The following is a 16827-nucleotide window of genomic DNA, read 5'->3' as shown; positions in this document are numbered from 1 at the left end:
TGTGAATTAAAATTTTTTATTCTTTAAAAAATATTTTACTGATAAATATTTTAAATACAAATGTAGATACATATGCACACATACATGAATAAGGCCATTTTGTAAAAAACCTGTATTATAGCCATCAGTTCAGTTCAGTCACTCAGTCATGTCTGACTCTTTGCGACCCCATGGACTGCTGCATGCCAGGCCTCCCTGTCCATCGCCAATTCCCGGAGTTGACTCAAACTCACGTCCATCGAGTTAGTGATGCCATCCAACCATCTCATCCTCTGTCATCCCCTTCTCCTCCCACCTTCAATCTTCCCCAGCACCAGGGTCTTTTCAAATGAGTCAGTTCTTTGCATCAGGTGGCCAAAGTGTTGGAGTTGCAGCTTTAGCGTCAGTCTTTCCAACGAATAGTCAGGACTGATTTCCTTTAGGATGGACTGGTTGGATCTCCTTGAAATCCAAGGGACTCTCAAAAGTCTTCTTCAACACCACAGTTCAAAAGCATTAATTCTTCGGTGCTTAGCTTTCTTTATAGTCCAACTCTCACATCCATACATGACTACTGGAAAAAACATAGCTTTGACTAGACAGACCTTTGTTGGCAAAGTAACATCTCTGCTTTTTAGTATGCTGTCTAGATTGGTCATAACTTTTATTCCAAGGAGCAAGCAACTTTATAGCCATACTAGTGTACATAAGACTTCAACTGAGAAATGGAGTTAAAGCTGCTCTAGCCCTGTGGTTCTCAAACTTTAGTAAACTTCAGAATTATCTGGAGTGCTTACTAAGCCACTGATTCTTGTACTCTTTCCCCAGAACTTCTAACTCAGTAGGTCTGGGCTAAGGCCCAGAATCTATTAGAATTTGTACTTCTAACAAGTTCCCAAGTGATGTTGCCCAAGGGACCATCCTTTGAGAACCATCCTTCCAACTCTGCCTTCCCTACCTTAGGGTGAGAGTAATCAATCACAGACAGGAGCTTGAAGAGTACAGCTATTATCTATGTTTGGCACAATTGCAAAATATAAACTTTGTTCAGTCTGTTTCTGTTCATCTTATGAAACACAACAGGTCCTTCCTGAATCCAGTAATGGACAGAGGAGTAGGATTGGAGCATTTCACAGGATTAGAAGAACTTGCAATTGTCATACCAGTGTAAAGATTGCATTCCTGTTAGAATACCTGACAGGAACCCTAAATTAAGCATTTTTGGTATTCTCATGCCAAGTACTAGGTTACTATTGCAAAAATAAGTCAGTGAACATGTATCAATCACTTGCTGTCAGGAACTTGATATTTGCAGACTATGAAATTGAAAAGTGACAATACCTGCCCTCAAAAAGCTTACAGGACCATTCATTAAGTTAGGTTTGTGCAATGTATATATTAATATTCAGTGATGGAATATTACTGAGCTATAAAAAATAGTGAAATAATGCCATTTGCAGCAATATGAATATATCTACAGATTATCATATTAAGTCAGAGAAAGACAAATATATCAGGCAGATTCTTTACTGTCTGAGCCACCAAGGAAGCCCTTCACTTACATGTGGAATCTTAAACACCAATAAAAATGAACTTACAAAACAGAAATAGACTCACAGACATAGAAAACAAACTTATGGTTAACAAAGGGAATAGCAAGGAGGGGGAACAAACCAGGAGTTTTGGATTAACATATATACACTAATGCATGCATACACACTAATGTGTATAAAATAGGTAAGCAATAAGGATCTGCTATATAGCACAGAGAACTATACTCAATACCTTGTAATAACCTGTAACAGAAAAAAATCTAAAGAACATACACATATATAACTGAATCACTTTGCTGTACACTTGAAACTAACATAACATTGTAAATTAACTATACTTCAATAAAAAAATTTCAGCGACTGTACTGTGAAATGGAACAATATTTCCCTACATTTAATACCCCAGCTGATACATTTAAAGTGAAATGTACCAGCTTCTTGGCTTTGACTGCTGGTGCAAGCTTGGGTCCCATCTTCTTTGCCATGATCCAAGGGTAGAAAGCTGGAAGGTTTCCACGAGAGATTCTGTGATGTTGTCTTCAGATTTCCTGCAGTAATCAAGAATTGAGTACTCATTATTCCTGGGGCTTCCCAGGTGGCTCAGTGGAAAGAATCCTGCCAATGCAGGAGAGACAGGTTCGATCCCTAGATCAGGAAGATCCCACATGCCGCAAAGCAACTGAGCCACATGCTGTAGCTACTGAAGCCCGTGCACCCTAGAGTTTGTGCTCCACAAGAGAAGCTACTGCAATGAGAAGCCTGTGCTCTCTGCAACTAGAGAGTAGCCCCTGCTCTCTGCAACTAGAGGAAAGCTCGTGCAGCAGCAAAGACCCAGCGCAGCCAAAAATAAATAAAATTGTATATATATATATGTATGTATATATAAATAAGTCAAAACAACTTGACTTGTGCTCACACCACTATTCTAGGACTTTTTTCCTGCACATTTTGATCTCTCTGAGGCCTTCCACTGGGCCCTGGATGCAATCCTGGAGTAGTCAAACTCTTGTCTGGGCTCTGAGTCAGAAAGTCTCAGGTCTGCTGGATCTACCACTTCAAGCTGAGTTGAAACTGAGTTCAAGCTCAGTTTCTTCACCTGTAAAGTGGGAAGAATAATAATACAGGCTTTGTGAGGATTAAAGGCTTAGAACAGAATCCCCACATAGTAATCACTCAATTAAGGTTTGCCACTGTTTTTCTATGTATACTACTCCATGCACTTTCTCTCCCCAAAGCACCCTTTTCCAGTGCACAGCCTCCCCCCAAACTTCCCATTCCTATGAAAATGATAGAGGGAAAAACTTAACGTTGGGAAATTTCTATTTTTTCACAATTTGTTTCCCCTGGAAGATGCAGAGACTCTCAGTATTCAGTTTTAGTAGATTCCCTAGGCTCAGCTCACAGAATTCCAGTTGTCATTGGAACATGTATTGTTCGCATGTTTGAATTAGCTTAACTACTTTTTATAGAGCTCCTCCTTTGCCTGAAGGTGATTTTTGTAATTTAGCAGAACTTTAGAAGGGAGGGATGATACGGTAGGACCCACCTGTCACCTTGAAGCTAACAACTAAACAACCATTTGATTATTGGAGTCCCCCACATTTTACTAAGTGTAAGTTTAATGTGACATGTTCCTCTTTGACGTTTCTGCCATCTTATAAACCTGGGAAGATGTGTGATGGCAATAGAAGACCTGGGATCAGGGATTTCTCTGGTGGTCCAGTGGCTTAAGACTCCACGCTTACGATGCAGGGAGCCCAGGTTCAATCCTGGTAAGGGAACTAGATCCCACATGCTGCAACTAAGACCTGGTGTTTGGTTTTAGTTGCTAAGTTGTGTTCGAATATTGCAATTCCATAGACTGTAGCCAGTCTCCTCTGTCCATGGGATTCTCCAGGCAAGAATACTAAAGTGGGTTGCCATCTCCTTCTCCAGGGTATCTTCCTGACCCAGGAATCGAACCTGGGTCTCCTGCATTCCAGGCAGATTCTTTACTGATTGAGCTACCAGGGAAGCCCAACAATGCAACGTGAAAGTCACTCAGTCATGTCTGACTCTTTGCAACCCCATGGACTATACAGTCCATGGAATTCTCCAGGCCAGAATACTGGAGTGGGTAGCCTTTCCCTTCTCTTGGGGATCTTCACAACCCAGGGATCAAACCCAGGTCTCCCCCATTGCAGGTGGATTCTTTACCAGCTGAGCCACCAGGGAAGACCTGGTATAGCCAAATAAATATTTTAAAAAATATTAAAAGATGCTTGCTCCTTGAAAGGAAAGCTATGACAAACCTAGACAGCATATTAAAAAGCAGAGACATTACTGCAGACAAAGGTTTGTGTAGTCGAAGCTATGGTTTTTCCTGTAGTCATGTCAGTTATGTATGGATATGAGAACTGGACCATAAAGAAGGCTGAGCGCTGAAGAATTGATGCTTTTGAATTGTGGTGCTGGAGAAGACTCTTGAGAGAGTTCCTTGAACTGCAAGATCAAACCAGTCAATCAAAAGGAAATCAACCCTGGATATTCATTAGAAGGACTGATGCTGAAGCTGAAGCTCCAGTACTTTGGCCACCTGATGCAAAGAGCTGATTCATTGGAAAAGACCCTGATGCTGGGAAAGACTGAAGGCAAAAGGAGAAGGGAGTGGCAGAGGATGAGATGGTTGGATAGCTTCATCAACTCAACAGACAAGAGTTTGAGCAAACTGTGGGAAATAGTGAAGGACAGATGTGCTGAAGTCCATGGGGTTGCAAAGAGTTGGACATGACTTAGCCACTGAACAACAACAACAAAAAGACCTTGGTTCAGGAGAGCAAGGATAGCACCTCTTTTTCTTTCTCTACAGGAACTGGCACAGTACCTAACTCCTTCATTCCCTGGCATATAATAGGAGCTCAGTCAACACTATTTGCCAGATGTGTGATAATGCGCAAATTATTAACTCTTTTTGAGCCTCAGGAGTAAATAAATACTAATACACTTGGATAGGTTTGTAAAAGGAGGAAAAGAACTAATATTAGTAAAGCCCCACTCACTGCCTGACACAGTGCAGTTGGTTCTCTTCTCCTTTCACTTCTTGTATATTGCCTCCCCTCCCTACCACAGTCTGATCCCCCCCCACACCCTGGACAAAATTATAAGTTATTTGAGATGGGGACTTTGTCTGCCCAATGCCTAGCACAGGATCTTATGCACAGTGATAGTTTCAATTAGTCAGTCATTCAGTGAATCTTTACACATCAAAAATGCACAAAAGCTTAGAGTTGAGAGAGAGCAGGTACATTCAGGACACTCCAAGTAATTGATTATGACTGAAGCAGAGACTCTGAGGAGGAAATGATGAGTCTGGATTAACTCTCAAAGGGCTTTGTAGGTCTTATATGAATTTTGAACTTTATCCCATAAGGCAGAAGATTGCCACTGAAACAAGGAGTGGCAGAAACTTCTTTTATTTTGTTTTTATTTTAAAATGGTTTGGGGTTCTGGGGCTTTAGTGTGCTTAAGAATCACCAGGGAAGCTTGTTAAGAAAGAGGGATTCCCTTGGGACTTCCTTGGCAGTCCAGTGGTTAAGACACCTCACTTCCACTGCAGGGGGCACAAGTTTGATCCTTGGTCAGGGAACTGAGATCCCACATGCTGTATGGCACAGCCAAAAATTAAGGGGAAAAAATGCTTAAGAAAGAGGGTTCCCAGAGCCATACTGCCTGAGAATATGCATTTAAACTAGCACCTTAGGGACTTCCCTGGTGGTCGGTCTAGTGGCTAAGACTCCCAGACTTCCACTGCAGGGGTCTTGAATTCAATCTCTGGTCCGGGAACTAGATGCTGCATACCCCAAGGTGTGGCCAAAAACCAAAACAACAAAAAACCTTAGATGATTCTGATTTACTTAAATATTCAAACCCAGTTGGGGCACAACTTAAAACCGAAAGATCAGTAGCCCTGGGAGACTTGAGTTGAACTTAGGCTTCCACTGCCTGCCCTGATCAATCTGCCTTTCTTGGCCTGTCCTACATCTAAGGCCTCAAGCCTCCTCTTCACCTTGGAGGACCAGCTGGAAAGCTCAGCAAATGGAATAGAGCCCAAAGACTGGACAGACAAGAATACTGGAGTGGGTTGCCATTCTCTTCTCCAGGGGATCTTCCCAATCCAGGGTTCGAACTCGGGTCTCCTGCATTGCAGGCAGATGCTTTACTGTGTGAGCCACCAGGGAAGCAAAGACTGGACAGAGGCTGAAGAGAAGTACGTAGGTAGAATAGACAAGAAGTAGGTAGATTTGACAGGTATTTGAAAGGGGGAATAGACACGACTTGGGGATTGACTGTACGGGAAGTATGTGAAGGGGTCAAGGATGCCGCCTGGCTTTTTGCCTTAAAGTAATGTTGTAATGGTGCATCATACAGTGACCTGAGAACTTGAAAGAAAGGAGCTGGTCTGAAAAGTAAATTGAGGAATTTTAGTTGAGACTGGCTGAGTTAGAGGTGCCTCTGGACATTCAAGTGGAGATGTTCAGAAGTCAGTTGTATTTATAGGCTGAAAGTTTGGAGAAAGGTCTGGATTAGAATCTAGACTTGAGAATCATTAGCAAATAGATGGTAATAGAAGTGGTGTGAAATCATCCCAGGAGAGGTAACAGAATGGGGAAAGGAACAGGTTCAGAACAAAATCCAAGGAACATTTAAGGGAAGGGCTGAGAAAGAAAAAAAAAAGTGCAAAGGGATCAAGGCCAGGCCAGAGTCACAACACAAAGTCACAAGGAGGGAGTTCAAGGAGTGAGGAACCGGGAAGCATCCTGGATTCAGCAGGAAAGTCGTTGGTGACCTTGTAGAGAGCAGTTTCAGTGGAGCCATGGGGACGGCACCAGATTGCAGTGGATTGAGGAGTGAGTAGGAGGTGAGGGAGTGGAGACAGCTGGCATGGACATTTTTTTCAAGACGTTGGGCCAAGAACGGAGAGAGATACGGTGGTAACTTTAGATGGAACTAGAAATGAGAGTTTTTTCCTACACTAACCAGGGAATGGAGGAAAATACAGGGCAAAAGAAATAATCAATAAAACCTATGGAGAGAAGCAGGGCACAGATGTCAGGATTGTTCTTAAGATGCGAAGGACCTACTTCTATTTCTGAAACTGACGGAAGGAGAAAACGATCGACTGGTTTGGAAGCTAGATATCTGGTACTTTTCTTTGATGGATGCTATTTATCCTCTTGGAAGTTGGGAGCCAGGCCATGAGTAAGGAGTTTGTAGGCTGAACCTTTTTTCCTCAGCTAGTCAAAGTACGGATTTCCAGCAGGACAGAAGTAGTCAAAGCACTAAAGCACGAGCCTAGTGGGAAGTGGGCTGAGGCTGAAGCTTTAAAATTCGAGGGATGAGAGGCTGACTGAGAGGAAGTGTGATGTTCCTCTCATCCAGAGGAAAGCTGCATTTGGGCCACCGAATGAGAGGTTCTTTTCCCCGAACCTCGTGCTGGGGCTTTGATTTTGGCTCCCCCTGCCTCGTCTAGTCAGTCTGCCTTCCCCGGCTTGTCTCTCACGTCTAGGCCTCGAGCCTCCTTGTCCTCACCGAGGACCAGCTGGAAGCCATTTTGATTAAGCTCCACCACAGAAGGAGGACAATACAGCCCCGCCCAGAGCCAGGCGCGCCCCCGCGGCGGGCCGGGTGCGCGTGTCCGCGCCTCTTCCCGCCGGCCTGGCGGGCGCCGGGGCCAGGCTGGGGCGGCGCGGGGCGGGGGTTGGGGGTGGTTATGTAAGCGTTGCGCGCTCCCGCGAGGCGGCAGCCAATGAGGAGCCTCGGTGACTCGGGCTCGCGCACGCAGGGTGGGGGGAGGGAGCGCACGACGTGCGCGCGCCCTCTCCCTCCTCCACCGCTGCCGCCTCCTTCTTCTGCCGCTCCTGGTGCTGCTTGTGTGCTCGTTCCGTGCGGACCTGGTACCTCTTTTGTGAAGCGGCAGCTGAGGAGACTCCGGCGCTCGCCATGGCGGACGAAAAGCCCAAGGTGAGCTCGGCGCCGGCCTCCGCGCCTCGCCGTGCGGCCGGGGTCACGGCGCGGGCCGGGGTCCGGCCTGAGCCCGCCGCGGGCTCCCCGCGCCTTCCCGGGCCCCCCATGGGGCGGCCGCGGCTCAGGCCCCGGCGCTCCGCGCCATTTTCCTCCCTCCCCTCTTCCTCCCGCCCGCGCGGGAGGAGGCCCCGCCGCCCTCCCCCGCCCCCGGCCGCCTCGGAGTGCGCGCCGGGCGCGAGTTGGGCGGGCGAATCGCGGACACCCGCGGGCCCACCGGCCGCGAGCGGGGCTTCTCGGGCCCGGTTGGCCGGGCGCGCGTGACGAGGGGCGTTAGGGCGCGCGATGTCCCCACCCTCGGCGGACCCCACGCCTGGGCGGGTGTTGCCGCCTCTGCGGTGGCGAGGAGTTCCCTCGGCCCAGGGCTTCCCCGCTCGGGGGTGGGGGCCGCAGGCATCTGGGGACCCCTGCCCCGGGCCGCACTGGCCGGCTGAGGGCTCGGGGCGAATCAATGGGCTGCCGATGGGTTGGAAGTCGGATGCCCGTCGGGCCGTCCTGAGGGGCAAGGGTTGGGGGATTCCCGAGGAGTATTTCCCACATTTTTTGTCGGGATGGGCAGGGGCTTTTCTCTGGGTGCCAAGTAACCCTTAGCTTGCCGACACCATGTGGTTTGGAGAAGTTGGAGGCAGATGTACGAGCAGAGAGACTTTGCAGGGCTTAACTTTTTTAACGTGAGTTTTGAGGCACCAGTCTTTTCCCTGGAGGACTAGGGCGCACACTTCTTCCTGGCACACGGGACTTTCTTTTGGTTTGTTTTGTGACCCCCACCCCCCGCCATCCCCTTCCCTTCTGAAGTGGTTTAGGGGCTACAGAATTTTTTCTGCACTTGATTTTGGTGAACTTAAGATTTTGTCGAAATCTACGAGGAAGACTTGGAATAAAACTGTGCATTTGACTCATGACAACAGAGGGGAGTGGAGAAAAAGCTCTTAACTAAAAATAAACAAAAATGAAGCTGCTCATAGAGGCGAACAATAATAGTGGTTCCAAGTTATTACTGTTGCTTCGGAGAGAATCAAAGGATATTCCTCAGGTGTTTGTTTTTTTAATGTAGTTTGAGATTTGTTAGTAAACTTAATTTGCTAACTTTTTAATGAGCTTTGTGATGAGTTTTGAATTGCAAGCTCTAGATTTTTGTTTCTTGCATTGTGTACTCAAAGCACGTTAAAAGGAGAAAGGATGCTTGTTTTTAATCGTTTTAGAGCAAAGATATATTTTGGGAGATGTCATTTTTTAAAACTCAGAATCAAAAGGGCATTGCAGTAAATTGAAGGGGGGTACATCTTTAAAAATCGATCGTTGATACTGATAGTATTGGAGGTAGGCTGCTTTTCTCTTTCTGCGACAGCTATTTAATATTGTTGCTTCAGGATTTCTCATCTTTCAGATTGATTTCAGCAGCTGAAAACAGCTGTATGCTCTGTTGTCATACAGAATGAGAAACCTGTTGATTTCTGAAGTGACTTGGGCTGCTGCTTCTTTAAAAGGTGTTTGTCTTTCACATTTTCCAAATTATACTTTAATTTTTTTTTTTCCAACAGGAAGGAGTCAAGACTGAGAACAACGATCATATTAATTTGAAGGTGGCGGGGCAGGATGGTTCTGTGGTGCAGTTTAAGATTAAGAGGCATACACCACTTAGTAAACTAATGAAAGCCTATTGTGAACGACAGGTGAGGAACTGACATGTGTACTTCCTCTGAATAAAACGGATTTTAAAAAACACAAACATTTTCTTGAGAAATAGAAACCAGCATAATATAACAATAGATTGTTTTTGGTAGAATATATATATACACTTATATACTTGACATATCAGAGTTTTACATTACACTTGGTTTGTTGATTTTCCATGAAACCCCTTAAGATGGTTAATATACATGATTCTGGTTCTGTGCCATAATGCATTCTTGTCAGGCCCTTTTTTGACAATTTAAAATTTGTCTTGTGTTGAAACAGTGTATTTCAAGTATTTTAACCAACTTGGAAATAAAATTAAATGTGAGTTTAAGGACATTGCAAATTTTCTGAAGCATGTAAAATTGTAATATTTTCTTTTTACACTTATAGTAGAGGTCAGGCGTAAACATTCCTATATTAAAGACATTTGAATTTTACTCAGAAAATAGTCCATTTTTTACATCAAGAAGAGGAAGTAGAAATCAACAGATGCTAGGAGGTAAATGTGAGCTTTAAGACAAAGAAGCTTCCTTTTGTGATGTTGAGTCTGTAGTACTACAAGGCAACTTTAAAGTTGACTTTTGGAAGTATAGCAGAAACTAGTAGATCAGTTAATCCAACAGTAAGTATTTTTCTTGCTTGACCTTGGGTGAATAACATATAAAAGTTTGGAAAATTATTTTGTTAGATTAAAACAGTTTATCTACATTGTACATTCACCTCCTAAAAATAGGTTCAAAATAAAGTTAAAATCTCTACAAGTTTGGAGGGGTGCCTCTACAAGTTGGGAGATTGAATTCAAGTTGATACTTGGGTCTCCTTTATGACATTGAAAGGCTTTTTAAAGAAACCGAAGACTTCTTTTGAGTTTGAAGCTTTATTTTATGCCTAATTTACTTATATAACAGAGAATACTGTGATTATAATTTTTTATCTATATAGGTAATCTTTTTCATAATTCTTTACAAAGATACGCCCTTCAGTGTACTTTTATTTGAAGCATGTTGGTTAAATCCTGTAACAGTTAGTAAATACATACTTATTAATTATGCTAAAGAGTATCTACAGTGTTTTAACAGTAATACCCCTTCAGGTTACAGGGGAATTTTAAAAGGTGGAACTTTTATGTAGCACAACCTGATACAAAATAGAAATGTAGCACAACCTGATACAAAATAGAAACTCATGCTTAGATTTGGTAACTTTTAGCAAAATTCTCTGCATATCATGCCTAACTTTTCTCTGATTACTATTACATTTTAGCTTTCATTGAAAACTGGACTGAAAATTTTTGAACTTAGAGAAAGATACATTGAATACCCATGAGTCTACCCCCTAGATTAACAATTAACAGTTTACGTATATATTGTTTTTGCGAGATGCATACACGCTGGGGCATTATACTGTGTCCCAGAAAGAGTAAAGCACATCTTCTGTATTCCAGATTTTCCTTTTATAGGGAATTGTCCTATAAGGTCAGTTAGTGGGTCAATCAAGGATTTTTTAGTCTTCCTTCTGTGTTAAAGTAAATCTACTGTACTGCCCAGATTAAAGTTTTCTTTGATTTTTCTCAGTTATTAGGCATAAGATTGGGATTATATTTGACTAAACGTATTGAGGCCACTCTTACTTTGTATTAGAGGAAAAAACATTGGCAATCCATAAAGAATATAATTCTACTGCATATCCGTTGGAATGCAAATATGATTTGAAGATAGTATCCAGGAAGAATTTGGAAAGATGTTTATTCCCATTTTCCTCTTAAATTGGGGGTAACCTCAAAGTTTTGAGTGAAAGAAGGTCCCTGTTTTCTTTTCAAGTGGTTTCTCTGGTTCTAAGGAAGAGGACTGAGTCCCTGCTTTCTAAGTGTGGTGCGTGTTATTTTAAAACAGACTCAGTGTTTATCCCATCTAATTTGCAGAGCTTAAATTTTTTGGCAGGTGAGGAAGAAGACCCAAGAATTTCCTATCAAGGTTTTAATTGAATGCTCATATTTACTTTCTAATACACTCATTTGGCATTGGATCCCTGGAGGAGTCCCAGTGAATACCTACTAGGCATCTCAGACTAAACATGCAAAAGAGGACCTGTGATTCTACTAGAAATCTCTGTGGTGTTCCCACTCAGTAAATAGCATCATTTTACATCTAGTTGCCCAAACCTTAGGATATTCCTTGATGATGCATCATAACTCGAAATCCATCACCCAGTTCTGTTCTAAACTTGGCCCAGTACAGTAGCCACAAGCCATGTGTGACCAATTACCACTTGAAATGTGGCTAGTCCAAATTGAGATGTGCTGCAGAGTATAAAGTAAATGCCAGATTTTGGAGACTCAGTATGACAAAAGGTTCAATTTTTAAAATGTTGATTGTATGTTGAAATGATAGTATTTTAATTATGTTGAGTTAAAACATTTTTATTAAGCTTTTACTTATTTATTTTTAACTTTCTGTTGTGGCAGCTAGAAAACTTAAAATTACATGTATGGCTCACACTGTATTTGTACCGGATAGTGCTGAGCTCTCAATCATTTTTACTCTACACTTGGTTGCTACCTCAGGGACCTCTCTGATTTCAAAGTGCCCTTGTTCACTCAGTTGTCTTTTTTGTTTGTTTTGATGTCTTTTTTCATTGATTATTGTATTTACCTGTCTCTGCACTAAAATGTAAGCTCCATGAGCATAGGGCTATTTTGTTCACTGTTTCTCTAGATCCTGGACCAGTACTGGCTTGTAGCATGTGTTCAAATGCTTATAAAATGATAGAGATTCAGACCAGTATCTCTAGAGGTTGGTTTCTAAATTAAGTTTTTCATTCACACGTAGAATTAGTTTGCCCACTTGATATCAGCCGCAGATCCTTCAGCTAAATGACAGAGAGCATAGTGTTCCATTCTAGTGTAAATTCACCCTCACCCTAGCTGTTTTCTAGGGTGTCAAGTGGTTTCAGAGAGCCCAGAATAATTGGTTTAGTCCAGTTCATTTTTGTGAAATGAAGAAGTGGGAACATGTAGAAATAGCCTCATGCAGCTCTTCTGGGGCACAACTCCAAAGCTCAATGTTGAGATTTATACATAAGAGAAAACCAAATACTGGTTTAGTGTAAATTCATTGTTTAAATTTACATAGTTTATGGAATCTTAAAAGCCAATTTCCTGAATTTTGGACTTTTGATCTCTAGCAAAATAAAAGCTTTTATTGATAAGGAAAAGCATAAGAAGGTGGCAATAAAGGAGTACAATTTGCTTCTGTTCTCCTGGCCCTGCCTTCCCCCTCCCCCGTCCTTATTTTGAATGGTCACCATTGACCTTATGTCCTTATCAGTTGATGTAGTGAGGGAAGAACATAGCATATAGAAGGTGTTTTGTTGACGCAATAGTCTCCAATCTAGTGTTTGTAAATATGTAATAGTAGTAATAGCTTGGCATTAGATTCTTGGTTGCTTTGTGTAATCACAAACTAAATTTGAAAGTCATGAGGAATGAATTAGGTTATGGCTGTCACCTACCTAGTGGGGGATTGCTTGTGTTCCTCAAGACAAGGACTAGTCTGGAAGTGGGTGGCATGTGTCAAAGACTAGAGTTTTAAAGGAAGGCAGTGTGTTATAACAGGTAGTTTTAAAGACCAATTCAGTGAATCCTTGTTGAATAAGGGAATACAGGTGTTAAACAAGTGTTTATGGAATACTTGATCTCAATATTTTTAGTCCTAGGAACTCAGTTTAATTTTCTCTTAAATATTAAAGCAAAGAGTTTGTGTAACAAGAGTTATAGTTTGTAATTTGTGCATGATACAGGAACGACTTTGTGGAAGACGCTTCCAAGAAAGCTATTTTTCTAGTTAATATATTCACAGCATACCTCCAAAGATACTTTATTTTCCTATCTTGTTCTCATTTGGCTGCAGTTACCAACAGCTTCACTATTTTGCTCCTTTCCCACCCCTGTGACAGGTAGGTAATTCTTGAATAAGTTAAACATTGGAGTCCCCTTTGCAGAAAGTTGCATCTTTAGGCTCATTTATCTCCTTAAATGCACATAAAAATTTCTTGAAGTTAAACCCTAGTAATAGAATTTATTAGTTAAGGTCTGGTAATAGAATGAAAAACATACTATAGTTTAGAGAAAGTAAAAATCACCCCAAATGATTTAACCAATATGGAAACCTTAACATAATCTTAACTGTTTCTTTGCATTCTTATTGCTTTTAAACTCTTTGTCCAGGGTTTGTCAATGAGGCAGATCAGATTCCGATTTGACGGGCAGCCAATCAATGAAACAGACACACCTGCACAGGTAAAAATCTCTTTGTGCTAACTTGAAAACCAATGTGTTCATAATTTTCTCGACAGCTTTGTTAATTTGTGAACTTCTAGTCATTGGAGTATAGTTCTTCACCAGAGTTCAAAGCTATGTAAAATATGGCCAAAGGGGAACAAAAAGAAAAATAGGAATAAATTCAGGAAGTGCCAGTGGTTTTTTAATATCTACTTATCACTTAGTAAAGCTAGTAGGTCATTTTATTTTAATCCAAGTTTTCCTCTTGCCAGCATCATTTGGAAGAAAATAATTAAAATTCCTGTCTGTTGCTTCAGATTGTTGTTTTCCTTCTGTTTTCATTAGTGCAACTTAAATCATACTCAGGGTTTCTCACAAGTGATTGATTGGCTATTCTAGCCATTTTAGCTCCTCCTGAAGTCTTGATTATGTATATTTCTGAACTGAAGGGAATCTAGAGGCTCTGACTGCAAGTCTCTTGATGGCTTGTGTTTCATAAGGCTGTTGATAGTAGGTCTCTTTCCAAACCCTTAATTGTTTGATCCCTTAATCTCTACGTATAACCTCAGTTATTCTGTCAGTTTGTAGGGGATTGACTGGGCTACCTTCTGTAGCAGAAATTTTTTGTCTTTGTTTCTTTTTACCTTCTGAAATTCAGTTTAAGACTTCAGTTTTGGGGAAAAAAAGTTGATAGCAGAAATTTAAATTGGACCCCTTGTACTTTTGAATTTATCACCCCAGTAAAAAATAGGAAGTTATAAATATGAGTGAACCAGAACATCTAGATTTTGTTTTGTTGATCATCTTCAAAAATTTCACAGTCTATTTTCTGAAGGTGAGTCTCTAAGAAGCAATTATAGTGTGTAGCCACAAGGAGGAGCTGAATTCTCTTGAATGAGAGAAAAAGCTCTCCTGTATCCTTCAAAGGCATTTAAACTTTCACTATAAAATTTAAAAACATTTCAGTAGTTTCACTTTAGTGGATAGGCTGAAGACCAGTTTGATGGTTTTAAAAGAATTAAACCATTATGCTGGGCTCTGATGATAATGTATTTTCTGTTTTTTGAAACTCTCACCCACCACCAAAAAGTTCTGGAACTTGTCTGTTATGCTAACTGCAAATAATTAAACCTGGGGAAGGTTTATTCACAACTGCATTTATAAAATCTTCAAATTGAATTTGGAATTGACCATTTTAGTATTTGGAATTGAATTTGTTTTAGAATAAAACTAACTCATTTTAGAATTGTTCTTCCAGTATTTATTAAGTAGCAGAATTGTATAAATTAGACCATCTTAGCAGCCAGTTTTAACAGCAGTATAATTGTTAATGCACTTACCATTTTCTTAGATACTTTCTTTGACTTACTGAATTCTTATAACTGAATGATACTCCATTTTACAAATAGAGAATTGAGACTTATTAATATTTTAATACTTTAGCCCTACTTGTACTATATTTCAACTTCATTAGAAATAGTTCCCTTTTGATTTTAACAAGTCTATTTTTCCCATATGCCTTTCCTTACTGCACAGTGGTAACCACTGTTTTGTACATAGGCAAGGATATATTCCTGTTGTACATACATTTACACAAAATTAAAAATATGTATACAAATGTAATACTATATGGTATTTGATGCCTGGTTTTTAAATTTGTTTTTTAGCCTAATACTGTCTCTAAAGGATATTTCCTTTTCTGCATGTGTAAATCTGCTTATTCTTTAATAGCTATGTGGTATTTCATGTATGCATGTACCATATTTCTTTGGGTTTTTGATAATTTGGTTATTTTCAGGTTTTTGCTCATCTAAACATTGCATTGAGATCCTTCATACACATCACTTTTATTTTCAGTAATGAAAGATGAGATGATTTAACTCATGGTCATACTCATTTTTTAACTTAAAAACTCAGTTTTCTATAACGTTAATAAAAGACACCAAGTGAAAAATTATTCAAACCTAAGTCTAATGCTACTTTAAGCTGTGGGACATCTGAAATAACACTGGAAGGGGTAGAACTTATTCAGGATATTTAAGTCTGATAGTTAAACATTTTAAGAACTGAGTAACCAATGGTGGATTATTTTTTCTCATTTATGCTAGTTGGAGATGGAAGATGAAGATACAATTGATGTATTCCAGCAGCAGACAGGAGGTGTCTACTAAAAAGGGAACCTGCTACTTTACTCCAGAATTCTGTTCCTCCAGACCAAGAAGACATTCTCAATTAGAAAACTGCAATTTGGTTCCACCACATCCTGACTACTACAGTATAGTTTCTCTATTCTTTCATTTTCCCCTTCCCCATTCCTTTATTGTACATAAAGTAACTGGTGTATGTGCACAAGCATATTGCATTTTTTTTTTAACTAAATGGCCAATGGTATGTTTTGATTGACATCAAATGGAGATGGGATGGGGAAAAATACTGATTCTGTGAAAATACCCCCTTTTCTCCATTAGTGGCATGCTCATCAGCTCTTATCTTTATATTCCAGTAAGTTATTTTGCTCTCACTGTTTAACAAAAAAAAGAACAACATAAAAACTCTTGCATACCTTGTTCGATTGGAGAATTTTAATGTTTTTCATTTATCATTGTAAAACCAAGGACAATTTTATAACTTTTTTGTACGTAGCTGTTACATGTAGGGCAATCTGTCTTTAAGTAGGGATAAATTACTCTAAAAGAAATGAATCCTAGATAGTTTTCCCTTCAAGTCAAGCGTCTTGTTGTTTAAATAAACTTCTTGTTTAAAATGAGCTGTTTTCTTTATTCTGAGGAATGTTAAATAGAAAGTTGAAGCTTAGAGAAAAACATGACCTGAATAGGCCTGCTGAAAGTAACATTTCAAGGAAGAAATAAAGCTACTTTGCATTTCTGACAAACTAATGCAAAACAAAGAATAACAAAATTATATAAATGACTAGCAAGGAATGCTTCAGCCTCCGTTCAGAAAGTTTAGTCAGTTCCAAGTATGCAACTTTTACTAGCAAAAAATTGGGTCCTAGTGTTGTGGGTTTACTCTCAAGTATTCTTTTTTGTAACCACTACCTAAGGCAGAGCTGATTAGTACACAGAGCTAGGAAAAAGTTCTAATTTTGCTGACTCTGCTGATGTATCACACTATCACACTTCACCATTCTAATCTTCATTTTGTCTGATGGTAAATACTCGCTAACCTAAAAGAGAGTTTTTGTTCCTTATTTAAGGATCTTAAGTGACAGAAAACATTTTTACCTATATATATACATTCTTATAGCAATTAAAT

General features: G+C 40.5%; 1 protein-coding gene and 1 long non-coding RNA gene across 3 annotated transcripts; one reads left to right on the top strand and one right to left on the bottom strand.

Annotated features, from left to right (window-relative positions):
* Window positions 1-3260: 3260 nt before the first annotated feature.
* On the bottom strand, window positions 3261-7167 carry LOC145540572 (uncharacterized). Its single transcript, XR_014078390.1, has 2 exons — window positions 4774-7167; window positions 3261-4709 (listed from the first exon to the last, which is right to left on the bottom strand). It is a non-coding gene; the product is annotated as an uncharacterized LOC145540572 (long non-coding RNA).
* A 255-nt stretch (window positions 7168-7422) lies between these two features.
* SUMO2 (small ubiquitin like modifier 2) lies at window positions 7423-16315 on the top strand. 2 transcript variants are annotated; one of them, XM_081575217.1, is made up of 4 exons: window positions 7423-7532; window positions 9134-9265; window positions 13498-13569; window positions 15660-16315. In XM_081575217.1, exons 1-4 carry the CDS (start codon window positions 7512-7514, stop codon window positions 15720-15722), a joined length of 288 nt encoding a protein of 95 aa, XP_081431343.1. In that variant the 5' UTR covers window positions 7423-7511; the 3' UTR covers window positions 15723-16315. The 2 variants fall into 2 exon arrangements, with proteins under 2 accessions (XP_081431343.1, XP_081431344.1); XM_081575218.1 differs by lacking the exon at window positions 13498-13569.
* Window positions 16316-16827: the final 512 nt, after the last annotated feature.

This window comes from Giraffa tippelskirchi, chromosome 3 (assembly GCF_054371585.1).
Source record: "Giraffa tippelskirchi isolate mGirTip1 chromosome 3, T2T-mGirTip1v1.2.pri, whole genome shotgun sequence".
NCBI lineage: Eukaryota > Metazoa > Chordata > Mammalia > Artiodactyla > Giraffidae > Giraffa > Giraffa tippelskirchi.
The sequence above is the reverse complement of the archived record's forward strand: the minus strand, read 5'-3'. Positions and strand labels throughout refer to the sequence as shown.

What these genes read in the sequence shown, in the direction of transcription:
- SUMO2 (XM_081575217.1), top strand. Translation starts at nt 7,512, where the DNA reads ATGGCGGACGAAAAGCCCAAG. An exon ending in TGGCGGACGAAAAGCCCAAG is followed by an intron (nt 7,533 to 9,133) that starts GTGAGCTCGGCG and finishes TTTTTCCAACAG; the next exon opens with GAAGGAGTCAAGACTGAGAA. An exon ending in AAACAGACACACCTGCACAG is followed by an intron (nt 13,570 to 15,659) that starts GTAAAAATCTCT and finishes CATTTATGCTAG; the next exon opens with TTGGAGATGGAAGATGAAGA.